The 24,274-nt window shown below is 34.8% G+C and overlaps 3 protein-coding genes and 2 pseudogenes across 3 annotated transcripts; 4 read left to right on the top strand and 1 right to left on the bottom strand.

Annotated features, from left to right (window-relative positions):
- Nucleotides 1-177: 177 nt before the first annotated feature.
- Nucleotides 178-4,422, top strand: LOC146941454 (uncharacterized; annotated as a pseudogene).
- A 1,674-nt stretch (nt 4,423-6,096) lies between these two features.
- On the bottom strand, nt 6,097-9,328 carry LOC146941453 (fantom protein). Its single transcript, XM_085755238.1, is given in 3 exon segments — nt 6,097-6,220; nt 6,222-6,239; nt 8,641-9,328. Coding segments are annotated over 3 exon segments (642 nt in total). The 5' UTR covers nt 9,228-9,328; the 3' UTR covers nt 6,097-6,183.
- A 3,284-nt stretch (nt 9,329-12,612) lies between these two features.
- LOC146941452 (protein FAR1-RELATED SEQUENCE 5-like) lies at nt 12,613-13,842 on the top strand (annotated as a pseudogene).
- Nucleotides 13,843-14,348: 506 nt separating this feature from the next.
- Nucleotides 14,349-16,743, top strand: LOC146941451 (uncharacterized). The gene is made up of 4 exons (XM_085749957.1): nt 14,349-14,696; nt 14,826-14,965; nt 15,141-15,278; nt 16,621-16,743. Exons 1-4 carry the CDS (start codon nt 14,393-14,395, stop codon nt 16,741-16,743), a joined length of 705 nt encoding a protein of 234 aa, XP_085606083.1. The 5' UTR covers nt 14,349-14,392.
- A 1,588-nt stretch (nt 16,744-18,331) lies between these two features.
- On the top strand, nt 18,332-18,964 carry LOC146941450 (uncharacterized). Its single transcript, XM_085749956.1, has one exon. It carries the CDS (start codon nt 18,332-18,334, stop codon nt 18,962-18,964), a length of 633 nt encoding a protein of 210 aa, XP_085606082.1.
- Nucleotides 18,965-24,274: the final 5,310 nt, after the last annotated feature.

The following is a 24,274-nucleotide window of genomic DNA, read 5'->3' as shown; positions in this document are numbered from 1 at the left end:
ATATCATTTCTCTTTACATTAATACCCCACATTTGGATCACTAAACATTCACCTGTTAGACATTGTCACTGACTCTTGCATTGCATTGCATCTCTCTCATAGTGGTGGCTAAAACCTCCATTCGTTGTCTTTCTGGAGCATACAAATCTCATTCATCAAAATTTGGTTTCGACGTAATCATCATCTACCGATGATAATAAACCACGCCGCCGCACCCAAACTCAACAAGTATATTTTATTTGTTATATGAAATTGTACATACACCATCATCTATTGATTTTAACAAATCGTGTTCAATGTGTCATTTATTAATAACAAAATATTATCATTATTTGTTTCATTTCACATCCAATTTTAAGAATGACCATTTTCATAGAAATTTGATGCACGAATACATAATGAAAATCTAAACAAAGTCCTGAAAGTGATCTTTATGATTCATCAGACAAATCGGGTAATAACGCGAATGGAATTCATAACATGGGATTGAATGGAAATGCATTAAGAGAAGATGATCTAATGATGAGTTCAAGATTAGGATGTTGTTTATGTAGGCATAGAAGCTTATACATTTCACGTTTACCTTCTAATTCAATACCTTCTACGTCAAGAAACAACACAATACAACAAAAGAGGAACAAACACAAGCCAAGCAGGAGCGTGGGAAGCTCTAATAATTTTATTCCCACCCATTCTTCATTAAATATTAGTACCAGTGGCAATTTGACAATGTCTCCTCATATGCAGTCAAGAAATAGTTGCTGTCGTAGAAGTGGAACTCCAATAATGTATTCTAATTAATCCGGGGGTTAAAACCTCCACCAATTGAGAAAAAAAAATTGAATGTACCCTTGATGAGTTGTGTCATGGTTGCAAGAAAATGGTCATGATTACAAGAGATGTCCTAACAGATACCGGGTTCGTATATATCCATCCCCATCATTTGATTAATTGATCATTAATGTTACTTATTAATCGTTCTTTTAGATTTGGCAGAAATGCATTTTTAGTTATTTTTGCTTTTGATCCGTCAAAAATTTTGTCTCATAGTTGGTTTCTATGCACGAACCTGGATTCTATATAGTTGTCATGTAGTTGTATCGACCATGAGATTTAGAAAGATAAAACTTCTAAATTTAACGGTCCTTACAGCTGCAGCACTATACTGCATTTGTAGAGAATCCAATTTTAAGTGCTTGATGGTTGCAAGTAAGGATTCTGACACCAAAGATTCGGTAGCTTTTGTATATAAGCTCTCCAATTGACGGTGTTAGCTACAAGACCATAGATATATTTCGAGGGACTAAAAACACATTTAACCTTTATATTTTTTAGAGCGTGAAACATGTGTGAATGTATATGTAATTTAACCTGGCAGGAAGAGAGAAACACATGATTTAAGAATATGTTTTTGATGTTTAATTTGTTTTATCATGCAGGGGTGTAGTTCAAGAGGAGGAACTATTAACAATAAATGTCCAACCTGGATGGAAGAAAGGAACAAAGATTAAATTTGAAGGAAAAGGGAATGAGAGACCTAATTATGCATACTCAGAAGACATAATATTTTATAGGGTTAATAGGCCTTTACCCCTGTAATATAGGTCACTTTTGGTTTTCCCCTCTGTAAAAATTTTTTGTCAGATTTCGTCATTGTAAATTTTTTTTGTTTTGGAATACCCCCCTAGGCCAACTGACTGTGCATTTTCGCTAATATAGCACGCTAACTCACCTTTTTCTGGTGATGTGGCGCGCTGACTATTTTATTATTTTTATTTTTTTATTGTGTACACGTGGAATTTGTGATTTTTTTAAAAAAATTCTTAGAAAATTTTAAAAAAACGAAAAAAATTAAAAAAATCTGAAAATATAAAAAAATACCGGAAAAATTAAAAAACTCTGGAAAAATTAATAAAAATGATTAAAAAATTAAAAATTAAAAAAATCAGGTAAAATGAAAAATAATGAAAAAATTCTATAAAAATTAATAAAAAAATTCTGGAAAAATTTTAAAAAATTCTGGAAAAGATTAATATATATCGAAAATTTCGAAAACATTATAAAAAAAATATTAATTAAGTTCCTGAAAATTTTTAAAAAAGATTAAGTGCTGAAAAAAAATTGAACTTTTTTTAAAAAATTTCAAAATATATAGTCTTATTAGTTTAAAATTTTTTGAAATAGTTTAAGTTCCTAAATTTTTTATAAGAAGTGTTATTTTTTATAAGAATTTTTATAAAAAAAAAAAGAAGAAAAATCCAGGAATTTAAAATATTTCGAAATTTTTTAAAATAAAAAGAAAATATATTTCGTAATTTTTTAAAAAAGTTCAAATTTTTCTTTCGAAATTGAAAAGTTTGTTTTTTTATTTTTTATACAAAAAATAAAAGTTGCGATTTTTTTTAGGAACTTAATTCAGATTTTTTTAATAACTAGTTTAGAGACCCGGCGTTGCCCCGGTTAGATATTAAATAAGTTTTATAAGTTTGTGTGCACGAATACACGTGTCACTATATTAGATTGAATTTATTTAAATTTAAAATTATAATAATATCATAAAAATAAATATAGATGATGAGATGAATGCCCAATGCAAGGATAAAAAGTGTAACAAAATCAATAATGAATTAGTCCAAGTGGTAAGAGTTTTGGGTCCCTTTAAACATGTGGTCATGGGTTTGTTTCGTGGCCCATGGGTTTGAGAGAGAAAAATCGATTGATATATATATATCAAAGTATATGTATGAGAAATAATAAAATTGGTGTTTGGCAAACCTGAAGAAGGAAAAATGTTAGATGAAAAGAAGGTTTGGGGTTTCTGTTTGTGCTCAAAATATGTAAATATGTGATTAACGAAAATTTATTTATTTATAGTTAACATTTGCATTAGAATATGCTGCTAAAAGATAACATAATAACTAATCAAACCTTCTTTTTATTCAAAAAAAACTAATCGAACCTTTTTTTTCCTCAAACATAAAAACTAATTGAATTATATAGTGCTAAAATATTAGTAATAACTAATTGAAGCTTTTTTCCCTAAAAACAAATAAACAAATTGGAGTCTTTTAATCATAAAATAAGATCGTATTATGTGTAGTTTGTTGATATATTTCTGCTACATAAAATATTAGAAATTCAATAAAAAATTTAAAGAAAATATTGAGTGGATAAAATCAAAATGTTGTTGAGATATTTATGTTAAATAAAATAGGGTTAATTAAGTTTTTAGACCCTATAAATATTCACAGTTTTGTTTTTACTCCCTATAAAATAAAATCACACTTTTTAGTCCCTATGACATTTTCCTTAAGCATTTTAGGGACCAAAAATGTTGATGGAAATTTTTTATAGGGACTAAAAATGCTAATGGAAAAATTTTATAGGGACTAAAAATGCTGATGGAAAATTTTATAAGGACTAAAAAGTGTGATTTTATTTTATAGGAACTAAAAACAAACTTCTGAATATTTACAGGGACCATTTACTTAAGTAACCCAATAAAATATTGGTTTTTAAAAATAGAAAAAATAATAAAAATATTGAGAAAGAATGTGGAAGTGACACGTGGCATAAAAAACCTTACTTTATATATATATTATTGATTTTTTCGAAAATTTCGATATATATTAATCTTTTCTAGAATTTTTTAAAATTTTTCCAGATTTTTTTTATTAATTTTTCTAGAACTTTTTCATTATTTTTCATTTTACCTGATTTTTTAATTTTTAATTTTTAATTTTTATTAATTTTTTCCAGATATTTTTAATTTTTCCGGTATTTTTTCATTTTTATTAATTTTTTTTTTTAAAAAATTTCTAAGATTTTTTTATTTTTTTAAAAAATCACAAATACCACGTGTACACAATAAAAAATAAAAAAAATAATACAGTTAGTGCGCCACATCATCAGAAAAAGGTGAGTCAGCGTGCCACATCAGCGAAAATGCACAGTCAGCTGGCCTAGGGGGTATTCCAAAACAAAAAAAAATTACAAGGACGAAATCTGACAAAAAAATTTTGCAGGGGGGAAAACCAAAAGTAAACTATATTACAGGGGGTAAAAGTCTATTAACCCTATTTTATACGACTGAGAAAAAACATCAATTATTTAGAAGAGAAGGGGATGGCTTGGAATTATGTGTAGAAATTCCCTTACTAAAGGCACTTACAGGATGTACAATATCAGTTCCATTGTTGGGTGGAGAGCATATGAATTTGACATTAGATGAGATCATATACCTGGCTATCAGAAGATTATCACTGACCAAAGGTATGCCATGCCAATCTCAACAGAACCAGGAAAGAGAGGAAACTTAAGAATTACATTTCTTGTTGAGTTTCCAACACATCTCACAGATAATCAAAGATTGATGTTTTAGGTATTTTACAGAATTCTTGTTAGTTAATTGAAAGCATTTTTGATTTGTGATGCCCTCTTTATTGTTGAATAGAGTAAACGTCTCAACCTTTGGAGCATCATAAACCACAAAAGTAAAACAACGCTTTCTAGTTAGGAAGGTAAAATTTTTATGTGGAAACCAATTTTTTATAAAAGGTCTGCAACCGTGATTTGAACCACAACGTTTTTATGGTTCCACCACCACAACATGACTGATGTATAACGTGCATCGGCCAAATTTAACAGCAATACCACGTTATTTCAAGGATCGCAACGCGACTGCGACGTCAAATATAACACGGTATATAGCTTTGTTCTTTATAGCGGTTTTACGGGTAATGCATCAATAAACTATATATTGATTTATCTGATAGGTAGGACTAAGAACTACTTGCATATGACAAGACATGTCACAACACTACCCATCATATATCAACAACCAATTTGCTTTTACAAAGCACAGGCCTCTCTTAATAAACCTCTCTTAATTGTAAATGTAATTAATCTGGAAATCCATATATGAAGCGAAAGGTTTCAATCTGTTCCCATATTTTATTAGTTTGTGCGAAAAATCTACTCTGCCAGAATTTCTAATTAAGATATTCATACGTTATTTTGAATTTGTAACAACGGAATGGGTCAACTTAAGGCAATTCACTCGAGATTTTTATAGCTGATTGCTCATCTCCCCTCTTATATGCTAAAAAAATTATCGAAAACTGTCGGTTAGATTTCACATTTTAAGGGGGTTCGATGAGCAATCTCACCATTTTAAATTAAACAAGCCAACTATGGTTTCTGATTGCAAGATACTGAATGTCCTCTCCCCTTGCTACCCCCTCCTTAATATAACTTTGTTTACATTCCAATTTCCAACAGATTTGCCACATAAGCAAACTGTAACCAATTCTCTATGTGGCCAATTTGTTGGTCTAAAGCTCACACACAGTACCTAACCTTTCAATTGTTTTTATGGTCGTGTGATAAACAAGGTCAGTTGTGAAGAGTTTATCAAGTTGTAATGGGGATAGATACTGAGTTAGCCTTAGACTGGTCTTGGAACGGTTGGCCACTAACCCATTCTTAATAGCTAAGCTGAACTTGAGCCAAATCACTGTCAGTGGGAATTATCTCAAAATACGATCAGCCACCTCACATGACACGAAAATAGATCCTAGTAACAAATGACAACATAAAAGCAACAGCTGCAGATATATTGGGGAAAGAATGTTACAAGTTTTAGAGAAGGGAAGAGACATTTACAAAAGTAAGTTTATTGACACTATAATTGCAATTGTAGAACTCTAAACAAAACTTAAACCAAACTCTTTTCAAGTAGAGCCAATTCATTGCTTGCTGCAACCAACTTAAAATCTCAGGCAAAATGACCTGTAAAAGACTTGAACTATTGTCTTGTTCTCTTGGCTATTGTTAGACTATGTTCTTGTTCCTATGCTTTTTTACTAAGCAGCTGCTTTTATTAAAATGACAGATTTGTTTTCCTTTCATGATCTGTAACCCCTGGAAAAAGGGAAGCAGCAAGGTATTATGGTATATTTATACTTAATAAAATCAAAAACAGAAAAGTATTTGCAGAGGAGAAATGAAAGGAAGAAGATCAATCCAGCTAGACTACTTTGTAGTCTAGTTAAATCAATCTCCTTATGTTCTTTACTCATCAAATACTTACCATAAATACATCCTGATTAAAGCACCAGATGAAGAGTTAGTTACCACAAGAAGCTCGAAGCAAATGCACTTGCCTCTTTTTGGGATGAGGCATTAGATCACCTTCAGTTTCTTTACAGGCTTCTCTTCCTATGTTGACTGCATTATCCCTGAACATCAGCACAAGATATATAAAAATTATGTGTACTGCATAATCAATCAAGCGTGCTTGAAGCATTGCACACCCAGGAAATGTGTATGTCAGTTTCATGAGGTGGCCGTGAAATAAAAGAAGCTTATCAGTGGGTTCATTGCAACTTATTTCAAATGTTAGAGTATTGAATATTGATGTATTGCATACTTTGCTTCGCAGCTTTAAGAAACAGCATGTTTCAGCATAATATATATATATATAGCATCATATCATCTGTATGATAGTGAAAGAAAAATAAAAAAAATAACTGCTTTGTAATCGTCACTCCACGCAGAAAAAAAATAAATAATATCAAGGACATGCTGGTAATAAATTCTATAATCTGTATTAACAAAGCAGTTTCCTAACACCATTAAGCATAAATCAATACCAGCTGGCAGAAAACTAGCTTGCTTTCAAATTTACATCACATATGAAATCAAATGAAAATTTCCTAAAAGCCTTTGATGAGAAGGGGCTTTAAAATGGTAAATTATAAAACAAGCTGACCACCAATAACAGATTCACATATGTATACAGTATACTGGTGTTAGAGTAAGCACATTGAATTGAAATAACTCTTAAAGAACATGGAAATTCCATGCTGAACCGCAACTAAGTGTGTGTTAAAACTTATGTAAAAAGTATAAAGAGAATGATATTCCCTCGAACTAAATACATCAAGGAATAAATAATGATAAAGTTATGAAAAGTGATCAATTGCCTCATAATGGTCGTGTGTGGATAACTTGTGCATTCAGATATACGATAGCTGGAAGAGAAAGAGTGAGATGTGTCTGAGAGTATCATTACTTTGAGAAGCATAGGGGTTTATCTTCAAAATGCAGTGAGAAACGGGTACATAACACTATAACAGAGTCTCCTAGCAGTAAAATCAATTATCATGAGATCACATTCTTTCATTCCTTCGTGTTATTTTATGGCTGTCAGGTGGTGTTTAACCAACAGCTGTAGTATATCGCTAACGGAATTTAACATCAAACTTATATTAGAGAAAAAGGACAGTACAAGTGATAGTAACATATATGTCTAAGTTAACCCCAACAAAAGAGAATTAGGAATATCACAGTAAAAGGGAATTGGACACCAAAAGCACCACAAACACAATAACTTCGACCCACAGTTCATTTATAGTAAGATATGTATTCTTTATCGTATTTTCTTGTGCAACTAATTAAGTAGCAGAAGGAGGATGAAAGCTCGTATAAAATGCTGAACATGGATTTGAAAAGCACCACAAACACAATATCTTCGACCCACGGTCCTTGTAAACATTTTATTCAACACCACATGCCTCAATATACTAAAAGCTATTGAAATATACAATGAGGTTTGCTTCTAAGCATCACATAAAATTAAACTTGACATTTCTTTTATTGGAACACAAGAAAAGTTGTCGTAAACAACATGATTTATTAGACTTTAATAACATAAAAAATCTACATTGAGAAAACAAAGTGCTTGAAAGCAAATATTTATTATGTTATGAATATGAACAAGGGAGAGGAACTTATATGAATCTGTAATGAAATTACGAAAATAACTGTAAATTTCCAGCAACAGTTAAGTAACCTTATGAAGTTTAAGATTAGAAATGAGAACAGAAATTCGATGGTTGAATCCCAAACCAGTCTAAAAAGTAAGGATTTGTCTAAAATGCACAAGCAAAATGATCTAGCACCATAAACAAGTGTCTTTTTCACCATTGGATTAATAAGTCGCATCATATCTCATTTAATTTAATGGTGAAATATATTGATCCAATGATATAAAATATCTGATGACAGAATCTAGGTTGTGCATGATGCAAGACTTGTTTAACTTGCGCACCATAGAATTGACCAAAAAGGAAAGTTATAGCCTTAGGCCTGATAAGAAATGTAGCGAAACCCATGCCGGGTAGAAAAGGTTGCGATTGAGATTCCAATCTCATGAAACAGATCGTAAATGATAACATATGATTAGTAAACTAAAGATTTTCCCACATTGCACTAACAGCTTCAATTCTATTGTTCACCAAAATACTACTATTATTGAGTTAAAGTTGACCGGAGATGGAACAATCATAAATTAATAGTTAAAGGAACGCTAACATTAGTCATTATAAACTCGCCATCAACACAATTCTGAAATAGAAAAGGAAACAATCTAACAAAACCAACATAAAATATAAAGACAACTCCAATTTCCCAGCATGCAATAACGATGAAAACAACACACAACATTCCATAACAGCAAAACCCAATATAGAAACACCATAAATTAAGTCAGTAACATAACATATATGGTATAACCGTATGATGATTATCAAAGTTAAAAAATTATATACTTTAGTTTGAATACAATAATGTTCTTACTTGGAGGACCCAATTCCATGAATGTCAAGCTCATGAGTCGATTTACTCTTCTTCTTGGCTACAAACTTGTTCTTTTGTTTCCTCTCTCTGATTTTCCAAACACTGTTCTTTCTAAACACAAATTTATCAACCTTCCACACTGGACAACTCGTGTCTATCACAGTAACCTCACTTTTCGTAAAACCCTCCAAATCTTCTTCGCCATCTTCACCTTCCACACCTCGATTTTCTACCTCCACCGCTGCATCGGCGCCGGTGGCAGCGGGAGCATTGACAGTGATGGTGGTGGTGGAAGAAGGGAGGAAGATTTTAGGGTTTGCTTGTTTCCTGGGACATTTCTTTGAGGTGAGGGTGGCGGCGCCGGGATTGAAGAGATGAGAGAGGACGGCGTTTAACGGTGGATCGTCGTTGGTTATTGGTGGACGGTGGCGAACCGGTTTAATGGGGCGGGGTTGAGGTGAATGGGTGGCGAGATTAAGAAGGAAAGTGTCGAGGTCGAGGTTATCGTCGGTTGGGATACCTTTATTGGACCGGAGACGGTCGAACCAGTTTAAACCGGGTTTATTGGACCGGGGCGAGCAGATCATGATGGACGGTGGACGGAGAAAGAAAGAGAGTAGTGGACTGTGGACGGAAAGAAAGAAGGAAGAATTTGGAAGCGAAGGAATTGAAAATTGTGAATGTGAATGAATGAAATGAATGGTGGTAGAGTAGAAAAAAAGAGCGGGTCGGTGATGCCACGTAGTTCACAAGAGTGAAATTCAAACATTGTTCATTTTTATCAACAAGGAGTGTTGATTGCATATGCCCCACTTTAACCATCACACACTAGTAGATGTTGACATCAAACTAGTTATTTCAAACTCCAAACTTTTGTATCAATGTGGCAGATTCAATGCATATTTTGGATTGCATTGGATTCTCAAAATTAATGTGCTAAGTCAATGTGATTTTCAAGCTTTTATGAAATTATTGTATCACTTTAGAACCACTTATGATGTGTTGTTAGAACATATGTAAGGCATTGTGCTTTGCCTTTGGAGCTTCAACTTTGCCTTTGATTGTCTTGGGGTAAATGTGTTTTGTTCATTGATAATACTACAAAAGAGTAGTAACGATATAAATCAAACTTTGACGTTCTAACAAAATGCACTAAATTTCATTAATAACTGCACAACTAAGAATTACATAAACGATTTTTTTACATAAAAAATTTGAGGGATGACATAATTTTTCGTAATTAAAATGACATTAGTGGTCATGTTAGAACGGCTCTCAATGGAAATTGTACTTTGTGCTTTAAAATTACAATGTTAAACTTTTATCATTGAGCTTAGTAGTTTAAGCGTGCACGTCAAATGACTTACACAATAAAGGCGGACGATGATTGTGACTAAATTTCTCTCCATATTCTTCAAAACATCATCCCTCTTCAGAAGAGGCTTGATAATATTCTTTTGTCTCTCATTCCTTTCCGCTAGCAAGTGTGGTTGTTACCGGAATTTCATAAAATTCTCGTTGTAAGCAGGACTTTAGTAAAACCCAAATGATTGATAATGATAAAATCGATTGTTTGTTTTTTTTTTTAAACTCGGTATCCGATCAAAGGACCGACTAATCCGAGGGGATCAATCCCACCGCCCACTTGCGGGGGACCCCGTTCTAAGCCAGGCTCTGTATGGATTTTTATAGTCCAAGCAATCAAGCAATGACCAAAGGGGATCAACGCCACAATAGATAAAAACCATACCATATCAGTTTTGATCTTGTCAAAATCAAAAGGTGCCTCCAAATTACAACTGAGGGATAAAGAATGAAGGTTAAAATTGCTCATTCAAAACATCATCCCTCTGAAGAGGCTTGATAATATTCTTTTGTCTCTCATTCCTTTCCATTAGCAAGTGTGGTTGTTACCGAAATTTCATAAAATTCTCGTTGTAAGCAGGACTTTAGTAAAACCCAAATGATTGATAATGATAAAATCGATTATTTGTTTTTTTTTTAAAAACTCGGTATCCGATCAAAGGACCGACTAATCCGATGGGACCAATCCCACTGCCCACTTGCGGGGCCCCGTTCTAAGCCAGAACAAGACCCTGTATGGATTTTTATAGTCCAAGCAATCAAGCAATGACCAAAGGGGGATCAACGCCACAATAGATAAAAATCATACCATATCAGTTTTGATCTTGTCAAAATCAAAAGGTGCCTCCAATGGGTGATTTGGAAAGCGCGGAATGAGTGCATTTTTAAGGATGTTGTGACTAGATGGGATGAGGTGGTTGAAGATATTAAGTTGTTGTCGTTGAAGTGGTCGTTGGCAAAACTTAATTTTCAACCTTGTTTATACTACGAGTGGCTGTGGAGTCCGCGAGAATGTTTGAGGCGGTGACTGGTTCTGTGGGTATAGCAGCAGCTTGTTTCTGCTTCTGCTGCTATGCTTTGGTTTTTGGCTGTTTAGCCTTTTGTTTAGCCTGGTTTCTTTGTGTGGCTCGGTTGTGGAGGCAGGGAGTGGTTTTTTTTCTTGCTGAATTCTGCTGGTTTTTGTGTCTTAGGGGTGCTGTTTTTTTTCTGGTTGTGTGGTGCGGTTTGTAGCAGGTTGCTGCTGTTCTGGTTGCGGCTGCTGGCTTCTTAGCCTCTGCCTGCGCGTGCTGGGGTTGGTGTGTTTGCTGAGTTCTCTTCAGGCTTAGCTATGGGACTGAATTTCGGTTTTGTGTGCCAGATTTCAGAGTCATAGCTGTTGCCATTTTGGAGGTTGTGTTGGGGTGGTTTTTTAGGGGTTTTTTTTTCGAGTCGGTGTTTTGTGGCAACCGATTTCCCCTTGTATTTTTTTTTATCCACCCGAGCTTATTAGTGCATCTTGCACGGGCTTGTTGGTTAATAATATTTTGCCGTTTCAAAAAAAATAAATAAAGGTGCCTCCAAATTACAACTGAGGGATAAAGAATGAAGGTTAAAATTGCTCATTTAAGATGTGTATGTTGGGTGGAAGGGTAAAATCGCTAGATCGTGATAGTGGCGGGACAAAACTGCAATTTAGTATAAATGTAACAATATCACACTTTTTTAAAATTAATTACGGGCATGTGGAGGCATCACTCTAACAACCACATTTTTGGATCGGACTTGCGTAACATTGTGGCGGGCTATGTCACATGACATAGCCAGTAATATTGCGCCACGTGTCACTTCATTTTTTAAAACCAAAAATCAAATCAAATAATAGAAAGGAACAAAAATGGAACAAAAGCAAGCAGAACACGTTCGCGCCTCACATTCTTCTTCTTCTTCTCAAAAACAAAACCCCACCACCATCATCATTTGTTTTTCCTCCACCACCGGTCGTCACCGTCAGTCGCCACCGCCTCCGCCGCCATCGACCTGCCATGAACCTGCCATAATAAGGTTTTTTTTTCTTTATCTATTTTTCTTTTGAATGATTGAAATGCTCATATGAATGAGAACAAACCTTAATAAAAATTTAAATTTCAATGAAAGCAGATAATAGGAACACTTGATTAGGAACAAAACAAACCTTTTTGAACTAGTTTCAATTCATTGGGATTTGATTTTAGGAAAGTTAGGGTTTTATTTGACGATGATACAGAACCCATTGCAATGTTACTTAAACTCTGTTTTTAACTCTGTTTTTAACTCTGTTTTTTTTAATGGCTTGACTAATGTTGCTGCTGCTGCTGTTGTTGTTGTGAAATAGGAAAAATGATTGATTGATCCTTGAGAATTTGTGTCCTTATCATTCATTCTTTATTAATGTTTTGTATGCATTGTTTTGTATGCACTGTTTGATTGATCACCATGCCATGCTAGACCCTTAGTTCAATTCATACTTCAAAATACCATGCCACGATAATTTAAGTGTTTTTGTTTCTTACTGTTACATAAACTCTACTTCTTCTTTGTTTAATAGCTTGACTTATGTTGTTCTTGTTGTTCCTTAGATAGTTTAATCAAACATGGCATCTATAAATGTTGATTGGAAGCCAGAGGTTGGAATGGGATTTGATAATATGGAAGAGGCTAAACAATTTTGGCTTGCTTATGGTTTACGTGTGGGCTTCGGAATTAGAGTACGTTTTACAAACAGGAAGAAAGACGGTACTGTAACATCATGTAGGTTCGTTTGTTGTAAGGAAGGGGTGAAGAATACAGGGATCAAAAATGCATATGAAGGAAAATATGAGAGAGCTGATATTAGAACAAATTGCCTTGCAAGAATTACACTTTCACGTTGTAAGAACGGAAAGTTGGTCATCCATGAGTTTCTAGATGAACATAACCATGACCTACAAAATCCAGAGGCTACACACATGCTTCGATCGCATAGAAAGGTAACTGAAGTACAAGCATATGAAATTGATATGGCCAATAACTCTGGATTAAGACAGAAGTCCACATTTCAACTTATGAGCACTCATGCAGGGCATAGAGCTAATGTAGGATTTACAGTGAAGGATGTAAGAAACTACATCACTGAAAAAATAAAAAGAAGTATGGCGTATGGTGAGATTGGATGTCTTTCACAATATTTTCAACGGCAATTGTTGGAGAATCCATCCTTCTTTCATGCATATCAGATGGATGCCGAAGAACAAATTACAAATGTGTTTTGGTGTGATGCACGTATGATTTTGGATTACGGGTATTTTGGTGATGTTGTTTCATTAGACACCACATATTGCACCAACCATGCCAATAGACCACTTGCTTTTTTTTTTTTTTCTGGTTTTAACCATTATAGAGGTTCGATCATTTTTGGTGCAGCACTAATGTATGATGAGATAATTGAGTCATTTAAATGGTTGTTTGATACATTTTTACAAGCACACAACAACAAAAAACCAAAGACGATCTTCACTAACCAAGATCAATCAATGGCAAGTGCATTTGAAAAAGTGATGCCTGAGACTCACCATGGTTTATGCACATGACACTTGTTACAAAATGGAGTCAAACATCTTGGGAACTTGATGAAGGGAGGAAGTTTTCTGCTTAGAGATATAAAAAAATGCATGTATGATATTGACAATGCATCAGATTTTGAGAAACTTTGGTTTGATTTGATCAACGAATATAATATTCGTGATAAATCTTGGATCAAGACAACTTATGGGCTTAAAAAAAATGGGCGGCGTGTTATATGAAGGAAGTATTAACACTTGGCATGCGAAGTACACAACTTAGTGAAAGTTTGAATGCTCACTTCAAGTCTTGTATGCAACCAAATGTGGATATCCTAGAATTCTTCAATCATTTCGAAAGAGTTGTTGATGAGAAGAGAGCAAAAGAATTGAGTTGTGTGTATGAATCCTCACATAAGCTTGCAAGGTTGAAATATGAAACTTCACCAATACTAACCCAAATGGGAAAAGTATACACACACACTGTCTTTGAATTGTTTCAAGATGAGTTTAAGTCACTATTAGCTCTATCTGTACCAATTAGACATGAAACTGACTCTCTTTGCCAATATGTCATCACTAAGGAAAAACACGAAGGATCTTGGAGAGTGTCATTTAATCATGTCTCAACTTTCATTGCTTGTAGTTGTTTGAAGTTTGAGACATTTGGCATACTTTGTTCACATGCATTAAAGATCTTTGAATTGAATGCTGTTAAGGTAATGTCTGATGTGTATATCTTAAGAAGGTGGACAAGGGAAGCCCGTTATGGCATTGTGCAAGATTTTATGGGAAATGAGGTTGAAGGAGATCCTAAGTTGTTAAGAAATCGAATGTACAGACAAGTTGTCTCTAAGTTCATTAGAGCAGCGGCTGAAGCATCAAATGATGAAGAAAGCCTCAAGTTTGTTGATAACAGTGTAGATGACATGCTAAAGAAAATGATGGAATCTCGCGCACAAGCTATGGATAAGAACGGTGAAAACGGTGCTCGTCCGGCAATTATGAGTTCTGATCCAATGCAAGCAAAGGGATTCAAGAATCGACCCGGCTCAAAAAGAACCAAGCGACTTAAAAGTTGCCTTGAAAAGCAGCATAGTCAAGCTACATCTAGCCGCGCTCCACCTAAACAAAGAAGTGCACAGGTATGGCTGTCTAGTAAGGTGTTTATGTTGGCCCAGTTTTGTGTTAATAATATGGCTAAAGAATTAATAAAATTAGCTTATTTTAATTTTACATAATTATTTTAGGTTAAAGGATTAACAGCTCATATGGTCGATGGAATATCTTGTTCTGCGCCTTCAACTTATGTGCCCTCACAAGCACAAGAAAATCAAGTTAACTACACAGCCATGTTAATGGTAATTTCACATCTTTTTCATTATGAAATATCCTTACATACAAAAGTATCAAGATACTAATTATCTCTTTGTTATTAACGTAGGCACCCTTTGACGGTCCAAATATTGGAGCACATTCTTACCTTGATTGACCGGCGATCTACATTGAAAATGTTTTAGAGATGCGCTAAAAAATATACCTTGATTTTGTATTTTGAACAAGTATCTGCTATGCTGTTAGCTTCTGGTGTCCTGGGCAGCTTGGTGTGCTTCTTCGGTGGTGGCACTTTGTTGCTGGGATGTTTCTGTTCGCTGGGACAGCATCTGCTATGCTGTGTTTTTTGGCAGGAAAGCACTTGTGACAGCAAATGTCTTGCTGGTTTTTTGGTGCAGTTTGGGGGTTGTTTATATGGGGTTTTCGGGTGTGAGGCTTGTGTATGCGTGTAGTCTGTTACATGTATACTCCGACATCACTGTTCGATTGCAATTGTTAGGTAGGGTTATTTGATTGTTTCTGGTGATAATTAAAGAAACTGCGTTTATGCACTTCTGCGTTAATACGTTGCATCATTTCTGGTTTTTTTACCTGCGTTTTTGCATTAATAATGTGTTGCAGCGTTTCAGGTTTTTTTTACCTGCATTTATGCGTTGCGGTTTTAGCATTTTTTTGTTTATGGTACTGCAACTTATAAATTGTGTCATTTTTTTTTTCCTTTTTCTGTTGTGAGTTTATTTTTGACAGGGCAAAGAAAATTTCATTAACTCTGTTATGAGTTTATTTTTGACAGGGCAAAGAAAATTTCATTAACTATAACAGCAGTGAGATTACAACACAGTAGTGATATTACAACATATAATGCTTGTTTATTTTTGAAAAATACAGTAGTGAGATTACAACATATCATCATCATATTTGAACTATAACAACAGTGTTTGCATTCTGCCAGAAATCTCACTTGAGCACACACCAAACATCACAACTTCACTTGAGCCCAACAGTGCTTGAACCTCACTTGAGCCCACACCAAACCTCACTTGAACCTCCACCATATGCATTTGATAAAAGCACATAATCCCATCATGATGTGGGTCAAGCTCAATGATCCTTTCCCTTTGCCTTTTCAGCCAACGCAAGATGATTATGATTCACACATGCCCCAAGCAAAGTCCTCCAAATAACAGAGTTTGGTTTCAAAGGCAGTCGAGGTGACTATATTTCTTTCCGGCATTTCATCAAACATCTTGAATACATATTAATAAGAGCAGTACCCGATGGAAGCCAGAGGTAACAATCCTCATCCTGACAATAAAAGAATGAACCCAAATACCCAATTCAATCACACTCAACATAATAGCCCTGTCTGATGTGCAAAGATGATCCCGACTTTACCTGTAAATTTTGTATCAGGGTAAATAACTAGAACTGGTGAATTCAACAGTGGAGAAAAAAATAGATACTTACGAATCAATCGAAAGATGCATAAAGCCAATGATTATTGATTTGTAAGATGATTAATGTTATGTGTAAGTTCAGAGACATACTCATTCATGCAGCTATTATAATTGTTTATATATCCTAGCGGAAATGAAATTTGCAATCCGAATAGAATGATGCAAAAAAGCGAATAGCTAAGAGAAGATGATTGACAATTTTTTCTTGAAAAAACTTAATGTTCATGCGAGTAAATAGAGTTTTAACTTTCTGATGGGTCCGGATCCAGATCGAGCTGGCATTGGTTGTTCAACCTAATTCCGGCGGCGGAGGGAGGCGGCGACGGAGGAAGGAGGTGGTGAATGGTGGAGAAGTGAAGGCGGCATGTGCACAGCTGATTGTGGGTGGGTAGCACAGGGAGAAGTGAGCGTTTTGAAGGAGAAGAAGAAGAAGTGAGTGAGGGAACGTGTTTGTTTTCTTTTATTTTATTTGATTTTTTTTATAAAAAAAAAAAATGACATGTGGCGCAATACTACTGGCTATGTCATGTGACATAGCCCGCCACAATGTCGCCTAAGTCGAATCCCACATTTTTTACCAGGTTGGCGCTCAACAATTTATTGCAATGAATGACAAACTATATATTAAAAAAAAAAATACTTAGTGTTTACTATTCATCATTTTTACCCTCCGTTTGATAGACTTCAGGACCTGTCCATGCATATTCAGCAGCTTAGTTGTCATTGGATGGTAGTAATATCTTGGTACCAATTTTTTTATTTTTTTTACTTGAAAATTTAATTTGAAACAAGTAATTTTTTTTTCAATTGAACTTAAAGATGCTCTTCATTACTTGTGAACGAATTGAAATTTAATTTTTTTGAATTGGGTTCAAATCCAACATAGATTGGAGTCACTTGGAGAATACATAGCAAGGCTTTATTTCGCGGACCTCATTCCAGCGTATCTTTCCATTTCACACTATGACTTTTAGAGCACAAGAGAATGACATCGAGACTTTGTTGAGAGAATCAAATATTAATAGAAAGCAAAGGAAACCAAGAGAAAATGAGAAAAAATATAGTGTGAATTGCATTGAATTTTCACATGATGAATCAATAACAAAGCTTACAAGCTACAATCACTTATGCTAGATTACCGATGTATCACATTAAATTATCATGTAAACCCTCCGGTCACTATTATAAGCAAAAATCAACATTTTAGGTTCATTCATTAAATAATGTACGTGGTCTATAATAAAGATTATATACATCATTAATTGAATGAATCTCAAATGCGAATTTTTGCTTATAATAGTGACCGGAGGGTGTACGCAGGGACATGTCATATCAACTCATCATAACTAACTTTCCTAGGATTAACGGAAGTAGTTATTTCTGTTTTACAGCTAAAAATAACTCATAGTGTGTGGTAACTTGTGTCACAAGTCACTGAGGTGTATGATCTTCTTCTTGTATAAGACTCTATCTTATCTTCATTTGACTTTAGTATTGATCTCTCTAATCTCCACTTACAAGATGATCCACATCTTGAATGAAATGCACACACATTTTTCATTATAAACCTCTCTCACGCTGCTCAATCACATATATATTGACTTGAACGTCAATTTTTTTGCAGCTACAACACCCCTTCTACGGGGAGCTCAAATCTTTAGATCTAGTTAGATAATAAAAAAAAAAAACAATTGATTTTATCATTAACAATCATATGGGTTTTACTAAAGTCCTGTTTACAATGAGAATTTTATGAAATTTCGGTAACAACCACACTTGCTAATAGGAACGGAATTAAAAATGAAATTTGTTTATATTATGATCAATGCTGGGTTATCCTGTCGTGGAGTACCTTGCCGGTTAGCCTGTGTTACATGCAACAATAACGACCTAGAAGATGAAATGCACCTTTTTATGCATTGCAAGTTTGCTATTGACTGTTGGAAAGCAACAAATCTTTCGGGCATGATAGCACCGTACATGACGTCCAGTGGCAGTTTTTCCGCTATTATCTTTGCCATTCTTAGAGTGCTTGAGGCAGAAAATTGTGCTAGATTTGTAGCTATCTTATGGAGTATTTGGCGCGCGCGTAATGCTTGTTTATGGGAGCAAAAACCAGTCAATGCAAACACATCTTGTGTCATAGCATTGGATATTGTTCGAGACTTCAAGTGGTGCAACCGTCCCAATGATAATGTGCAGTCTGCTACTCCAGTATGGTCTAGACCACCGACAGATTGGATCAAGTGTAACGTAGATTGCGCCATTTTTGAAGCTGAAGGAAAATTTGGTGTTGGTATTTGTTTTCGAGACAGCCTTGGACAACTTATCCAAGCTCACTCAAAGGTTTTTCCCTCTATTCCAACTGCAGTTGAATGTGAAGTTACCGCCATACAACAAGCCCTCCAAATTTCTCTTGATTTTGATCTCAATCGAGTAGTATTCGAAAGAGATTGTCAGCTAGTTGTGAATGCAATCCTTGGTAATAGCTCCTATGTGAATGAGTTAGGAATTTTACTCTCTACTTGTTGGACTTTGCTTTTTTCTAATGCTAGTTATGCTCTAGCTTATGTTAGGAGACAAGCTAATAGAGTCGCTCACAATCTTGCTTGAGCGTCTATATTACATGTTAGTCCCACTATTTTCTATCATTCTACATATTGTATTCACTATATTATTTTGGATGAAATGAAATGAGTTATCTTTCCAAAAAAAAAAAATGCTGGGCTATCCTAAATACTATAACTAAAACTTTCTTTAAATTTTAGTCACACAATTGTGGATAACTCAAAACCAACCTGCAGACCGCATAATACAATTATACTTGCATAGTGACATGGTTAACATTTAATAAACAAATGAAATCCTTAAAATATTTGGTCAATGGATTCCGGACAAATGAAAGCATGTACGAGTAAGAGCCTCTCAAATAAACATATATTAATATTTGGATAATATTAATTCTATATATATATATATATAGCTGCGGAATATTTTTTATATATAAAGAATATGGCTGCGGTGTTAGCATTACTCACGACTTGGTCGATCTTTGATCAAAATGATTTGTGTGGTGGGTGTGATTATTTTATTTTCTCCCTTTTCTTAATGTGAACTAACTAATCTGAGTCTTTAATCCTTAAGTTTGCTCTAATCATGTGCTTTCCATTCAAGAAAGAAACATTTCAAAGCCGTGTGGATGACTTTTCACTCGGAAGGCCACGCTGAACTTAGTTTATCATTGTTGAGTATTTTTTTATGCAGCACAAGTTACATTGACTAATTTTTTTTTGAATCAGCAAATATTATTAAACGTCATCCCAACAAGACGCAAGGTAAGGACGAAACAAGATACAAATGGTGCCGCATATAGACGGTACACCATAACCCCCAAACAAAGCCCCTGAAAATAAACCCACCAAAACTCATCACCACCTAAGACGGACACCTTAACAGAAACAAACACTGTAAACACAATATCAACAACCACCCATCGTCACTACTCACTCCCAAAGAACACCCCTCAAAATAAAACTCCCAGACTGCAACACCCAAACTGAGCCACATACGAAAAGCTCCTAACCGAATGAACATGCAGCTTTCACAACCTCTCGACCTCCGATCCACCGAAAGCACAAAACAAAAGCCCAAAAACCAACTTGAGCCAAAATAGCTGACTCCCGATCTCGAATCAAAAGTGATCGGCCCACCAGACTTTAGAACCAAATTAGCAGAGCATCCCTCGCCCCCGGTACACCAGAGAACACCATATCAAGTCAAACATGATTGCAGCTAGACGCCGACTCCCGATCTCGAAGAAAAATTAACCGGCCCAATGGACCCGTGTAACAGAAGTTGTCTCCAAAGGAAATCACCCCAACAAACACTAGCCTCCTCACCTAAACAACACTTGTCACCCCCTTAGGTAGCTCCAATCCGCAAACCGATCCGACACCCAAAACGAGTCTAGAAAACCACAACCACTACTCCAAACCTCACTAAGACAGCCCCACTAACCCCCACTCAAAGCTACCTCCACCACAACAAAAACCGACATGCAGTGACCCAAGGGGTCTGTCGCCAAATCAAGCATAATCTCAGACAACCACAATCACCACGATCCTTACGACAACCAACGATCCGGGAGTTCGTTGAAGGAGGATTAATCGTGTATGAAATAAGGCCACCATGCCCGCAACCACCGAAATCGGATCACACAGATTAGCACCACAACTCACCCCCTTCGCACTAGGGGTGTTCGCGGTGCGGTTTGGATCGGTTTTGAGGCAAAATGTCAACCGATCCAAAATAAAAATCACATGCGGTTCGGTTCGGTTTGGATGAGTATTCTAAAAAAATCCGAACCGAACCGATCCAAATATATGCGGTTTAATTTGGATCGGTTTTTGGATGTCCAAAATGCAAAATATATTTTTTTATTTACTCTTTTTTGAAGAATATAATTTTTTTATTAATATTAATATTACACAAACACGGTAAAATAATAGGTTTGATGCAAAATATATTAAAATAAAATAAAATTATAGTATGAAAATTATCGATTATTTTTGAAACATATGAAGTAATAATAATATAGATTAAATTAGTGCAATGTATAAGATTAAAATTTAACAAACAACATAATAATGCAATCTATAATACTAATAAAAGAATAAATAAGTATTAATATTTATTTTTGCGGTTCGGTTCGGTTTGGTTCGGTTTTGAAAAAGTGATCCGAAATCCGATCCGATCTTTAGCGGTTTTTACAAAACAACATCCAAACACATCCAAATATATTCGGTTTTTTGCGGTTTTCGGTTTTTTTGGATCGGTTTGCGGTTTTATTTTGGATCGGTTTGGATTTGAACACCCCTACTTCGCACCACACATCTGTCACCACCATAGTCCACCCCATCACCACCTACACTCCAACCGAACCACCCACCAAAGCCACCGTACTCAACTTCGAAAAGCACCCATAACCACCAAAAACCACCACGATCACCACCACTAAAAAACCCTGTATCAAATCCACTAAAATACCCCGCATCAACACCAATAATAAACCACCACAAAAGGACCCGACGACGAGAAACAGAACTTCCAAAAGGACCTCCAGACGACGAGAACCTTCGGACGCCGTAAGAGCCCACAGACACAAAACTGCGACTAGGAACAGACCTGTACTGTTGAGCATCCTAGGAAAAGTATCGGAACAAGGAAAAGAGGCGGAGCTTGGAACAGATCCGGAAACGGAGCACCACTGACCCAAAACGGATCAAGAAGAAGAGACACCGTCGGAAACGGATCTAGAAAACGGCTCGGACAGGAAAAATGGATCAGCAACTAGAAAAAACACCTTCTACCACCAACACTTCCATCGGCTCTGGAACAGGATCGGAAACAGAGCATCCCACGGACCCAAAACGGAGCACCACCATATCAGATTTGAGACGGAAAAATGAGCTGGAATGGAGATGAGCCGAACTGGAGGAGGGACGTCAAGTGGTGCGAAGCTTGAAGCTCATCGCACCACCACTAATGGAGGTTACATGGTGGAGGTAGAAATTTGGATTTGAGGAGTAAGAAGGCAAACGGCAGTGAAGGGTTGTGTTTCCTTTTGTTAAAGTTATTATCAATTAACTTTGAATGAGTTTACATTGACTAATTAACAAATATATATTTACTCTAAACGAGATCTTTAACAGCCATTTTAAAAAAATTATATACTTGAGTATTTTTCTTTAACAAATTTTACATGTTTTTTATCCAAAAAAAAAAAAATAATTAAACGCTGTACCGTACCATCTCTTTTTCTGACGAAAAAAACATTTCTTTTTGTTTACAAGATAATTAAATATTGGGAAATGTTAACCTATGTCCTCGGGGCTGGTTAAGGATATGAAAAAGAAAATTATAAAGTAGTTAATGCATTGAAATTGTTTAATTAATTTATAATAAAGTCAAAAATAATTTCCTTTTATGGTAATAATTCCCTTTTATGGTATGCTTAACTACTGCAGGCACCGGTTAGCAAGACTTTTAAATATTAAGGGTCATGTTAACTTGTGCCCTAAAGGCACAAATTAAGAAACTAAAAATGGAATTAAAAAGTAGTAACTTTTGTATTGAAAAGACAAAATTTTAAACTTTTAATATATTGAATGCATAATTTCCAAGAAAAAGTTTCTATGTTTAGTTTCTAAACTTTTTTTTTTTTGAAATTAAATATTAAATACTTACTTCATTGAGGAACTACTCAACTTCATATATTAAATGTTAATTCAATTTGGGTATGAATCAGGGGCGGTTCTAAGGCCCGGCGAGCCCCGGCATTCGCCCGGGCTTCGGCCCAAATTTTTTGCAATTTCTTATGTAAATCCCCTTGAATTTCTTATATAAACCCCTATAAATTGGACAATTTCTTTTAATTTTTTATTATTTGCTTGCAATTTCTTATGTAAACCCCTATAAATGTATTGCAAATTTTTTTTCGCCCAGGCTATATAAAAATCCTGGCTCCGCCATTGATATGAATTCAAGCAACGCAAAATTTTACGGAGCATCTCAAATGATTGTATTTAAGAGGGCTGCATAGACGTTTCTTATTAGGGAAATGTTAACCAGTGTCTGGGGGCACTGGTTAAGGAAGCAAATATAGTAATGTTTGCATTGATAGTTGTGTAATCAATGCATTAAAAGTTCAAAAAGTATCTTTTTTGACTTAGAATTTCTTCTTTTAGCTTCCTTAACCAGTACCCTGAGTCACCGGTTAACAAGACCCTTCTTATTATCTATCCATAAGAGAAATATGAGATAATAAAGTGAATTGAAGTAGCTTAATTAAGATACGTTAGCATTGAAGTGAAAATTTGTTTCATGATAAAAAAAAGTTGGGTTTTGTTAACCAGTGCCCGCGGGGCACTAGTTAAGCAATCTTTAAATAGAAATTTTGTTTTGGAAATGTAACTTTTTACTTTTAATGAAGTAATAAATACACTACCTTTTTATAAAAGCTTACCAATTTTGGTTGCTTAACCAATGCCCCGGGGGCACTGGTTAACATCCTCCAAAAAAGTTTCCTGCTAACCGGTGCCCCCGGGGCACTGGTTAAGCATAACATAAAAGAGAATTATTACCAAAAAAGAAAACTGTTTTTGACTTTATAATTAATTAATTACACAATTTTAATGCATTAACTACTATATAATTTCCTTTTTCATATCCTTAATCAATGCCCCCGGGGGCACCGGTTAGCATTTCCATAAAAAAAAAATATATATATGAAAGTGTTGGTCCTGTTTTTGTTTTTGAAAAAAAAATATATGAGTTATCTAAGTGTTACATTACATATTTTTTGTATAACTAGAACAAAATATGACGGGGTTTGTACAAATATGTTATAACATTGTGGAGACCACTTGGTAGTAGTATATAAAACTCAAAGTTGATTACTCAAAATAATCATTGAAGTCGTTCTAAATATTAATTTCACAATATATGTACATAAAAACTCGTTGTTATAAACTTACAAGTTCGGGTGTTTGCGGTGCAATTTAGTTCGGTTTTGAAGTTAAAAGTCATTCAAACTGTAAGATAATAAGACATGCAATTTAGTTTGGTTTGATTGACTTTTAAAATAAAAATCGAACTGAACCAAACTAATGCGGTTTGGAGGTGCGTTTTTTTCCAAGAGAATACATTTTTTTGTTTTCAGCATTAAAATCGAGTTAAAAAACTAAAACACAACATATTTTCAACAATATTTCGAACAGTGTTTTAAATTTCATCCAACAATGTTCCCAACTATAAAGACCAAATTAAAAACATGGACAAAAAAGTAACCATATTTTGTAAGAAATGCAAAAAAACTAAGATTTTATCATTCTCTAAAAGTTCAAATAGCATATAAATACATTT

This window comes from Medicago sativa, chromosome 3 (genome assembly GCF_051527215.1).
Source record: "Medicago sativa cultivar Bolivia chromosome 3, Bolivia_mono, whole genome shotgun sequence".
Classification (NCBI taxonomy): domain Eukaryota; kingdom Viridiplantae; phylum Streptophyta; class Magnoliopsida; order Fabales; family Fabaceae; genus Medicago; species Medicago sativa.
The sequence above is the reverse complement of the archived record's forward strand: the minus strand, read 5'-3'. Positions and strand labels throughout refer to the sequence as shown.